Here is a 12,033-nt window from a genome sequence, read left to right on the forward strand (position 1 = left end):
AATTGGAAATATTGCCCGGAAAATAAAAAAATTAGTGGAAAACTAAAATGTTTTTCTATAAGATAAGCCCAAAATATAACTTTATAATAGTAAAACTATCCTTTATTATGTTACGTTACTATTTGTTACTATTTGTACTATACGTTACTATTTGTACTATATGTTACTATTTGTCACATGGTGATGTCACAGCAAACCAATTGAATCAAAGTTTTTTTTTATTGTTTACTTGCAATTCTGACTTAATTCATTTGTGACTTATATTCTGAAACAAAATCACATGGTTCCAAGACGATCACTTTCCACGCACATCACACATTTCCAGCATTTCAATGGTGTACTGCCAATAGAATTCATCTCACGTGTAAAATGTACATATTGGCGTACTTCTGAGTGTACTCCTCCATATATTTAATATACATGGCCACAATCGTTAATAAATACAACAATCACTCAGAATAACATTTTTCTTGTAACTTTAATTTGTTTACACATTATCAATAGCTTTTCATAAATTCACAAAAATATCACCAACACTTTTATTGAAATTTTGACAGGGCAATGTCTGTCGGGTCAGCTAGTACAATATGAAAGTTAATCAGAATTTATATTATAAATCTGAGAAACAAGAATAATAAAACCCTTTGCATTCACAATAGCTAAATTTTGACACGTTCACATACAAACAACACAAGCTACGCCCCAAACAATACCGCTGTACATAACAGATAACCCAATGCCCACCACATAAAAAAAACTACCCTGCACCTCAAATAACAAAAGCACACACAACACACTGTCTCTCCATGCACACTTCATATTTTATATTGCCAGCCTATTGTTTGTATAGAGCCAACCTACATTTCGTACAGTGCCAGCCTATTACAGTTCCAACTTATCTCTTGTACAGTGCCAGCCTAAGTTTTGAAAAGGAATCAGCCTATCTAAGACATACTGGTTGTTGACCGTACAATTTGTCAAGGAAAGAATGAAGGAATGGGCCCCGATTACCTATCAGGCGATCAATGTCAAACTTGCGCTGACCCGCCGCCCCCTGGAAGGGGTTGACCCCCATGATAGGAAACACGATGCTGGCCCTCGACGAGGAAGGGGGGTGCGAGGGGGGCAGCGACTTCTTCTTCTTCCCGCGGCCACCGGGCTGCCGTGCCGAGGGGGGCGACGGCGAATTGAAGAGGCTGTCCGCGCCTCCGGAGCTGACCACGATGCCGGGCGGCGGGGTCACCTGCTGATCCCCTTGGGGGGAGTTGACGGGTGGCGACAGAGCCTCCTCCCCCTTGGGCGGTGGGCCTAGCAACCAATACCTCGCCTTCACCCACGGCTGCCCGGCAGCGGACGCCACGTAGGACGTACCTTCTTATCCTGGATGACCACGAAAACTCTCAACTTCAATGCGATATGTCCCTCATTTTTTTTCGAATTGATGAATTGCCGATGGCTTTCCAAAAAATACAATCAAATTCAGGGTCATGTATGTATTTCTTTGTCAGTTGGAGGGCTACACCCATTGGTAAACTACATCATTTGAGATTCGTGATCATTAAAAATGTTTTAATTTGAATGCAACTGACATAAATGAGAATGGTGATATTTAACAGTATTATTTTTAAAATTAAAAAAACCTCATATTTTACAAACAAGCTACAACAGATAAAAGTAACAATTTCTGCCAAAAATTATTTTTTTTTATTGTTTTAATGCATAGGCCGCACAAATGGTGTTTGAGGGACACCTATTGGACAGCTCTGAATAACAGTTTAACTTCTTGTTAACATGAGGGGTAAAGTGAGCATCTGATGGAATGAATGGGTTGGGTGGACTGAAGTACCCGTACAAAATCTACCAACTAGCAGCAACATTCATCACGCTTCCCACTTGTAAAAATACAGAGTTTGACCCCACCCGTTATCAAACTTGGACTGTCTTTATGTGAAAATAGTGTGATGACCACTCAATTTCCGGTTCCCCAAAGATTTAAGGATTCGTTTAAAATAATTTTTTCCGCTTCCCTACTTTATACTTCCACTTTTTAAAACAAAAATTATTGCTATCGCTCTATCTCTCTCTTACACACACAAAAACAAACACAAAAGCACACGAAACACAAAAATAAAAATAAAAAGGAAATTTAAACCTGACCATAGTGGCTAGTGATTAGCATTTACTAAGAGTATGATACAAAAATATAAGCACATATCTACTAAACAGTTTCCAAGCATTTTTAAAATAGCCTTTCCAGTACATCATGGACAGCTAAATTACTGTACTGTATTGAGAATGTTTAATATGATTATTTACTACTAAAATATTCACTTTTTCAGATAAAAAATAAGGTAATGCAAATATATCTGTCTATGCTATACGAAATATGACTTGAATGTGAGTATAAAGCAGACAATATACACTAGACACATGATTTTAAGTAACAATGTTGTCAATTAAATACAATATAAAGATAGTATATGAGAATAATATATAAATTGTACATTCATAACTGTTTGTATTTTCCCTGTAATTTGCTTTCAGATACTTCTAACATTTTAGTAATAAATTTTAATAATAAAGCTATTATACATAATCCCAGTTAATTTATTCAGTGTCCAATTCAAATAAATATATTTTTAAGAGACTTATGGAATATTTACAAGCAATCAACCTTCCAGTCACCTAAATGAATAGTAAATAATAGAGAGCTAGTACATACTCTTATATTTTCACTGTCTTCAAGCTGCTATAGGAAGCATTTACATAACACAAAACCAGAAAAACTACTACATGTATTACATTAAAAACTTGTCACAATGCACTGTTTACTGCATCAGAATTGATCAGACATCAGGGAGATTCCAATTGTGTTTCTTCTTAAAATATACAAACAAATTTATACACAAAACCAATAACCAAAGGATAAGCACGCTGACAGCACACAAAAGCACATTAAAAATGGCACGAAAACATGCAGGTGAAGATGACAGTGCTTCCACTCACCACTTTTCTCTTGTGCTTTGTCTTTGTGCCCCTTGTGAAGCGAACTGCCGTGCGTGTTTAACAGCATGGCACACTCATCCGTCACCTCGCATTCCTCGCCCGAACCCTCCCCATCCGTCAACACATTCTCCTGCAAGACAGACAGCGCACAACCCCTTGGCCATCACTACCGAAACTGCCGGCCAATCGAAGCACCAGAGACAGCTGTACATTCAGGGTGCTCCCTAACCCAACAAAAAACCAGCAACATAGGTGAGTGCCAATTATCTTGTTTATTAATACCAGTAACATTTTTTTTCTAAGATCCCTTCTATCTGTGAAAACTTCAACTTCTAACTTAAGAGAGACAAAAATGCACATAAAGATAAAAAGACTGATGTAATTTTTACAGCATTTCATTTAACGAACATGAGCTTCAGGGTCTAACAGCCATTTGTAATGCCGACCCTGTGAGTTATGGGATAGTGTCCATCAGATTCTCTAGCTCGCGGTGACCTATGACATCACAGGGTTTCCCTTTATCTGCATGCTTCCGATGGGAGCAAACAGATCTAACAAAAAAACCAAACCGCCCCCTAAAATCCTCACTATGACCGCAAAATGTCAGTTTTCAGTGCCAAAAAGTTTGTGGGGATGTGTGCCTTCCCATGGGACTGAATGAATCAGTAAAAATGACAACCCGAGTGGTACATGTGTTCACTTTATTCTCCTTGGATTAACCTTGACTTCGCTGGGTTCGCACATCATGAGAGCAACAGTGGCAACTGTAAATACTTTCCGAATATCCGAAGAGTTGCGTCCACCCTTCAAAAACCTGAGACACAACAGTGTCTAACAAGCAGAAAAACTCCAGTTCAGCTAAATAGGTAAGTCACATGGTGGAGTAATATTTTATTTACAAAATCATCATCTTTACAATGTTATTATAATTATGACTATTATTAACCAGTGGTGTGGCCTACACCCTGTCCAATTAACTCAATTTGCAAGGTTCGTGCTGTGTCAGCTTCATATAGAATTTGAAAAAGGTGGCACTGACATGGCATTACAATCGCATGGTAATCACATTGATTCCTAATGTTGCAATACATCACCACTATCCCTACCAACACCAACTCACATACGAAAAGCAACTAGATTATAGCAGTGCAGTATCCAGTTGCATCAAAACTGCAAAGGCACATAGAACAGGTTATCAGAGTACGCTTACCATTAAAAGTTTGTCCTTGGTAAACTACCACACTGTGATCAGACGAATCCAAGAAGCAAACTGGCTGAACATACTGCAGACAGTTTGAGATAAAAATCAAAGCACCGTTATATTACACAAGTGTGATTTTGAAACTCCTTACATAACCAAAAATTGCAAAAATTATTTTTTTTCGTAAACTCTTAACTGCTTTTTTAGTGACAAATTATGGACATATGTATGTCGCAGAAAACTAAGATTAATACTTAGTTTTCTGTAATGGACAATTGATCTGCATGCCCACAATTCTGCATTTAATTGATCACCTTTTTGCAAAATAAATTCTGAAGATCACTGCAAATATTGAGCTGGTCATAAAGTTAAAATAAATAAACCTAATAAATTACCTTTCAATAATTATGTAAAATTCAAATCACTTTTTATGAAGTGAAAAGATTGGAAAGCATAACTACAATTGTATGATGAAGCTTGTAGCTCTGTAAGCTCACTGATCAAAGAAATCCTCAACTAAAACCCTTTTCCTATTACACAACACTGCCACTTAATATTAAGAATCATGTTGGATGAAGTTGTGGTATTATTCTCACCATATATTTTTATACTTAAATAATGGAAAATATTCCAACAATTTTATTAAAATATTTTATTTCACCAACTTCAGGAATTAAAACTCTCAAAATTTCAATCTTGATTGCAGGAAAAATTTCAGTATCAATATTTTAGTTTCTCCATGAGCAGAGCCTCAGAACAAACAACACACAGAGTTTAAAATCTGCTCACGACATCTGAATGGCTCTGTTTAAGAAAAGATCTTAAAAGTCGGAAATGGCAGTTATGTTCTCTGATTTTATATTTAAAATACATATTTTTTTTGGAGAAGTGAAAGTGACTACAAATAGTGCTTTCAGAAGAATTATTTTCACTATGGCACCGTATCCTTGACAGCAGCATGGGGACTTTCTGAACTTGCATTACATGTACACCATTATCTTTACTTTTATGCCATGAAATTGTTGCTCACTGCACAAAAGAAAGACTGGCCTTGAAGGTGGCAGTGGTACCACTTCACATGCACAAGCCACCATTGCACCTATTAGCTGCACTAGCATAAATGCAACACTAGATCATTAAGTAAAACACACCATTTGTAGTATGAATAAAAACAGGACCCTTTATAACTCTTCAGTGCAATTATTATGGGAGGATGTTTAGCACCACAAGGATTAACTTCAAATACAAATTTTGGTATTGAAAAATACTTGTATGTATGAGAGACTATAAGTGATTAAAATATTTACAAAATTTCAGACATAAATTTCTTGAAAAATAAAAGAAAAATCAATAACTATACAAAATATCCAATAGCATTAGGTTAAGCAGTTAATATATGTACTGCATTAAAGCTCACAAACAAATTACATGCAAATTATAAATGTGATTAATTTATTTGAGGTAAAATAGTATTGTTATTTGCTAGAATAGAAAAGTTAATAGCAAGAAAGTTTACGAGGAGAACCAAAAACATGAACCCAACACAAACCCTTTGTCACATCGAAACACATACATAAATACATGCTATCATTGCCAACACGCTTACTTATCACGCCAGAACTTCCACTTAGCAGAATCATCTCTTGTGACAAAACTCTTGCACCGTAACAATTCCAGAAGCCGTGCTGTTTAAAAACCACATTTACATTGACTACGTTATCAGCAAACCATTAATATTTAGTTCAAAAATATTAAACACACACACATACAACCATGAGAACCTGCAATTAAAAAAAAAACTTTTGAACTAAATACAATATTTTCAACCACTGAATAAAATGTCGCCCCACCGAAAATTAAAGACACATGCACGCAGTTTAAAACACTTATCATCAAATACTTTCATGTATTTTGATCATACCAACAGCTGAATTTCTTCATATGCTAATCTGCAGGTGATCATGCTTTATTATGTTATATCCAACAGCACTGAATCTGACTACATATTCAATCCATTACACAGTCCAAAACAACTATTTAAGAGTTCTAAAATAATTAAGAAAATTATAACTACAGTTCATATTTAAAAAAATCAAAACACTATTTCAAAGCAATGGCAGCATTGATATGATCAGAGCCATCGTTTATGATATAGAATTATTTTTCAGGAGTTTCAGGGTACGTCTACTTCACAAGGGAATAAGAAAAAACACTAATTAAAATTTTTATTGGTGTGTTTGCTTTCAATATGCTACTGAAGAATGAATTCACTTTGAATAGCATATGCAGAATGATATTATCCAGATGTAAAAAGACCCTTTTTTCATATCCATCCAAATGCAAAGTTTAATTTTTGCCAGCCTTTTTAAGTGGTCTAACAAACTTCAGAGTTGTTTAAAGGCACTTTGAGAAGAAAATAAATAAATTTGTGTTCTGTAAACTTTTAGCTACATTAAGCATTTATTAAAAGAACTAAACTATTGGTTGTAAACCTTTTAATAACTTAAATCTACTGATTCAGCTAACGGGAACCAATTACTTGTGATCAGTAGTTTAATAGCAAGCTCTATCAGTTCCTACCAGTTAGTGAGAGGCCATTTTTACATGCAGTAAATGAAACCATAAAAAACTGAAACATGAGAAAAGTAAATGTAGCAAGTATAAAGGAATCCTGAAACTAGTGCTGGATATTATGTGTCATACACCTACGTAATTTTCATCATCTATATACATATCTACAATATATATATGCAGCTTATTATATTTACTGAGACTTTGTACAATAAATATATTTAAATGAGGAAATACTGTAAATTACATAGCACCCATAAGATTGTGTCACTCTAGTTTTGATAAGGTTAGAATACTTGATACAACACCCTTGTAAATTAAGTATGTAAGATATAGAATGTTAAACTAAAAAAAAAATCAATCAAATTAACAAACTACAAGAAATATAAATATCTACGAACACTCACCTCATCTAGTTCAGGTGCAGTGAAAGTAACATTCAGGGGTTTGATGTGCTTGCTTTTGTAGTTGTGGTCTAACAGCAAAGGTGTGTACACAACAAACTTCCACTGACGACTCAGCACAATAATGCCCTGTGGTCACAAAAAACACAGTGCTGTGCACAACATGTGACAAATGTAAGCTCCTACCAGTTTTAAAACTACTACATGTTACACTTGTAGGCTCTACCTTGTGTACAGTGGTGCACTTATGTATTTTGATAGCCAATATGCAACATCATCTCATCAAAGCAGAACATTTGTTCTAAAATAGAGGATTTTAATAAAAACCTCCAAACTCAGGTTTTTAGCAGTTGTGTGGAAATGTTTTTGTAAGTTAAGAGTGTGACAGACAGAACAAGTGTGTGAGTGTATAAGAAAGTGAGTTGAATAGTGAGATAAAGTGATAAAATATCATGTTAGAATTAGTGAGTGTGAAGATAAATGAGTAGGTGGTGGGAATGGGTACCCAAGAGAGTGGATGGACAAGTGAAAATGTAAATGAATGAGTGGGTGGTAATATGGGTACCCATGAAAGTGGATGGCCAAGTGAGTAGGTGGGTGGATGAATTAATTTATAGGTGAATGGGTTTACATATGAATGATGGGGAGAGTGGGCTGGATTAATGGAAAGTAGATTGGTGAATGAAGAATGGGGGATAGGATAGGTAAATGAACCGTAGAATGGGTGAATGAAAGAACTACTAAGTTAAGTGTTACATTTATCTTTAATATCTGTAGTGATTCAAATATTTTTTTAAAAAGATTTAAAAAAACTAACTATAAGGACAGTTCGTAAATTCATTAAATTTCATTTCAGTTAACAAAGCTTTTCCTTTTTCCAAGACAGCCAGGCCCATACATCAATTCCTATCCTGGAGACCCAGGGCATAATTTTCATACTTTCTGCATCTTGGAGAGATTGCCTTCACCATGGCTTTAAAGTCTCTTCTCTCAAGAAATTAATCAGGCAATAGTGAGATGAATGTAGATTACGTAAAAATCAAACAAAAGGTGTGATGCAAATGTTAAAAATGATGTAATGTTATAAAATAATTCATGACAGAACTACAAGAATAATATGTTATAAAAACATTCATGGCAGAACTACAAGAATAATACTGTCAAAATTAAACCTGAAACTGAATAGGCATTAACAAATCATCAGAAATAAAATTTGCCCGCAGAGTTATCGTATTTCCCAACTTCAAAACAAAATTAATCAGGAGATTAGAGAATACTATAAATGTAAAGAAGAGCATTACAATTCTTTTGGTTACCTTGAGGGGTCTGCCTAACTGGCACAAAATTGCAAAGTAGAATATTAGAAAAACATATTTTTAAAGAAAACTACTGACTGCATTCACAATATTTTTATAGAAATAACTATTCAAATTATGAAAGATACCTACTTTTAAAATCCCTTTAACATAGCCATAATGAGAATTGTCTGATATATTTTTAAATCTTCCAACCTAATATTTATAAAACTACATAAAGTGTACGCACTGAACTTTGTTACACACTTTTCCATGATAAAATCATAGGGTTTCACGCAGAATGATGAAAAGACTGCAAACCGGTCACTGCCTTTGCACAGAGGCGAGTGGACACTTGATGAGAGTGCCAGTGATGCTCTTAGCGCTCTCTTGTTTTTATATTAGGCCAAAATAATCATTTCCACATAGATGCATCCCTTAAAGAAATGCCCTTTAAAATGGCTAAAAAAAAATACTTGTCTGGTCCTCTACAGGCAAAATAAAGCATGGGAAACTTATACAAACAATGGCAGAAGGTAAGAAACAAGAACCACAAAAAAACAGATAAATACTGGAACGAGGTGCCAAGACCTGTAGCTTCAAGAGACTAGAGTTGGGAAGTTGAAGCTGATGGTAAATGTGAAGTAGAAAAAAATTTCACTTGCAAATAAAAACACATAAAAAGGTGCAAAGGCGTACAAATTTTTGTACATAAAAGCATCAAAAAATACTATGCAAAAACATATCAACACTTCAAAGGCACATTAAAAATACTGTGCAATAGTCGATTAAAAAATACTGTGCAAAAGCACAAAGAAAAAAAATTGTACAAAAAAACTAGTAAAAAAACCCACACAAAACAGAATTTAAAACTCAAAAAGAAGTCTGCCTGTGGCAAAAATAGCAGTGCATCTATCACATGTTTCCAAACAAGTTTAAAAGAACATCAGGTCTTGTGATACGTATGACTTTTCCAAGACCATGACTCTATGCACCAGGTGCCTGCGGAAGAAAGCAAAGCAGTGAACATTCACTGGCCAAGTGAGCTCGTGACGGCTTGAGGCTCGTGGTTCAGAACAAGTGACAGTCACTACCTCCATCTATCATAGAAAAATGTTACCATGAGCAACACTAACTCCTCTGAGGTTGCATGCTTCCTTAGCACCTATGTAGTTCTCTTGTCAAAAAGGACTTAAATAGTTTGTCAAATTTTCCATTTTAACAATTACGTGTCCCTAAGGAAGGTTGAGAAACTAAATAAATAATTCTTAATTTACTAAACCAAACCTGCATACAGAAATAAAAAATTGCATAGCTATACATACTTGATAGTTTAAGCACAAGCATTTGTAACAGCTAACCGACAGAAACTACTATTTCACATAACACACTGACCCCACACAACAGGAAATGTATTCGCTAAAGTACGCATATATGTGCACTGAAATTAATGTTTTTAATTACCGGTATATAAGACGAGAAACTTAAGCAAGTTTAAAGAGATAAAGCAGCAACTACTTTACATCACAGGTGTTTTTATGTCTTATGTGAAGGTACTCAAGTTGCTGTTGCACAAGGTCCGAATAAGGCAATGCAGAACATGATCAGTATGTTTTTTTTTAGTCCCTTATACCCAGGTTTCTCATTTATTCATTCACCTCCCCCCTCCCCTCCCTGCTGATGACAATCAAGTCCCATGCACTGCTCATTTTTCCATCAAGCTGATTTTTATCTCAGAAAATGATGAAATATCTGGCTGTGTTACCGACAGATAACCATAATTTATTTAAACTGCACCTATCAGCAAAAAAAAAAAAAAAAAAAGTAACCTCATTTCATAACCTACGTATGTAACACAATTCTGAAGAAATTCTTTGAGCAAAAATAATTTCATTTCAAGGGGAAAGGGGAGGGCAAGAGGGAATAGAACCACTATGCCTGTGGTCTGATTCCAAATTCTTTTCATTTGTTAGTGAGAATATACATTTTTTTTGTGAATTCGAGGGGGGATATATCCCCCCACCCTTCATACGCCTTTGGTTACTATAGATCATTTCAAATATTTATCAATTACATCCACAGCAGAAACTACAAAGGGGAAGGGTGAGGGGGTGGCACACCTGACGAAGCGTGGAAAGCAATGGCAACTCGTTCTCCTTCAGGTAGGCTTCGATCACCCCCAGATCCGTCTGAAGCATGTACTTGCGCAAGATGCAGCACAACTGACAGGATGGGTCCTCTTGAAGTGTCTTGGCGAGAGGAGTGAACCGGCCGTAACGACTCTACGGAAAGAAAACCATTGTGAACATAATGTTATGAAACCAACCAATTTCAAAACGTCACACCCAGCGTTAAGCACTTTGTTTAATACGTAAATAATAAAACTGTGATACAATCAGTCTAGAGGAGACAAACCGATTACGTATTGTTATAACTAAATTGTATATCACTCAATTTTTTTTTATGCTCCATAGCTATGAAAAAATGGCATCTGAAGGAAAAATAACTTTTTACTAATGATAAACTCTGAGTAGCTAGGTTATCTAGATCTTTAGTTCAACTTCCTCACCAAAAGAGTACCTACCGGCACCGCTACTGAAAACTGGCAAGTATTTTTGGAGTGAAACTTCTTTGCTGAGGAGGCTACAATTTTCTAGTGTTATGAAAATTCTTATCGCATGAGGGGAATAGGTACGTGGTGGGGGAACCGGGTGAGGAGCAGACGGCAGAGGAGAGGTAGAAATGACGCAGATAACTTGAACACTTGCATGCTTGCACACTTACATACTTTTTTTACACTTGCACACTTACATACTAGCATACTTGCACATATAAATTTTTATCGTGACCTCAACCAGAGAAGTTTGATTCCTATACCTAACAGTATTATAAGCCAGAAGTTTCATCCCCTGTCACACATGGACTCCACGCACACATTTTTTTTTATTAGACTGAATATTGCCCAAAACTGTACCACTACATCAACAATTGAAAAATAGGCTGATGGTATTGCTATTAATGGTTTTATTCATTGTTATTTTGTATTAATTAACTACTTACATATTTGCAGTTTATGTCACTCATGTCATAACTAATTTCAGATTATCATATTTACCATAAACTACTAAATATTTGTTTTCCTTAAGCGTGCGAACCAGCTATAAAATTTTCTGGCAGTTGGCATGAGAAAAGATTAGGTTAATACATTTTGAATTACAGTAAATAATAAGAGTACCTATCGATTCGCATGCTCACCCTTATAGGCAAATGGACGCTATGCTCATCCAGAGCTTCAGCCATGAGGCAAGCCACGATGGCCGTGGAGCGACGGTACACACATCGAACCATGTGGACCACGCGGATGGCAAAGCGATTGCTAGGGTTCATCCAAGCGTTGATGGCAGGCGAAGCGGTGCTCAGCAGGTTCCAGTCAAGCCTACAACATCGCCACGGGCAATGAAGACAAAACCAGTTGTGCTATGTTTGCCAATGCACCAAAAGAAGTCACACACACACAATTAGTTACTGCTTCAGTACGACCAGAACTGCTTAAGAG

The 12,033-nt window shown here is 35.8% G+C and overlaps 1 protein-coding gene across 5 annotated transcripts in view; it reads right to left on the reverse strand.

Moving 5' to 3' along the window:
• LOC134537721 (bridge-like lipid transfer protein family member 1) overlaps positions 1–12,033 on the reverse strand; it is a 143,280-nt gene that overhangs the window by 66,864 nt on the left and 64,383 nt on the right. For 3 of the 5 annotated variants that reach the window (XM_063378466.1, XM_063378468.1, XM_063378467.1), the window contains exons 40-44: positions 11,733–11,913; positions 10,598–10,759; positions 7,186–7,311; positions 3,007–3,136; positions 1,012–1,308 (exon numbers count right to left, since the gene is read on the reverse strand). In XM_063378466.1, the coding sequence (XP_063234536.1) occupies positions 1,012–1,308; positions 3,007–3,136; positions 7,186–7,311; positions 10,598–10,759; positions 11,733–11,913 (896 nt within the window). Of the gene's footprint in view, positions 1–1,011; positions 1,309–3,006; positions 3,137–4,216; positions 4,290–7,185; positions 7,312–10,597; positions 10,760–11,732; positions 11,914–12,033 lie in introns of all 5 variants that reach the window. The other 2 variants (XM_063378469.1, XM_063378470.1) reach the window with 2 other exon arrangements.

This window comes from Bacillus rossius, chromosome 12 (genome assembly GCF_032445375.1).
Source record: "Bacillus rossius redtenbacheri isolate Brsri chromosome 12, Brsri_v3, whole genome shotgun sequence".
NCBI lineage: Eukaryota > Metazoa > Arthropoda > Insecta > Phasmatodea > Bacillidae > Bacillus > Bacillus rossius.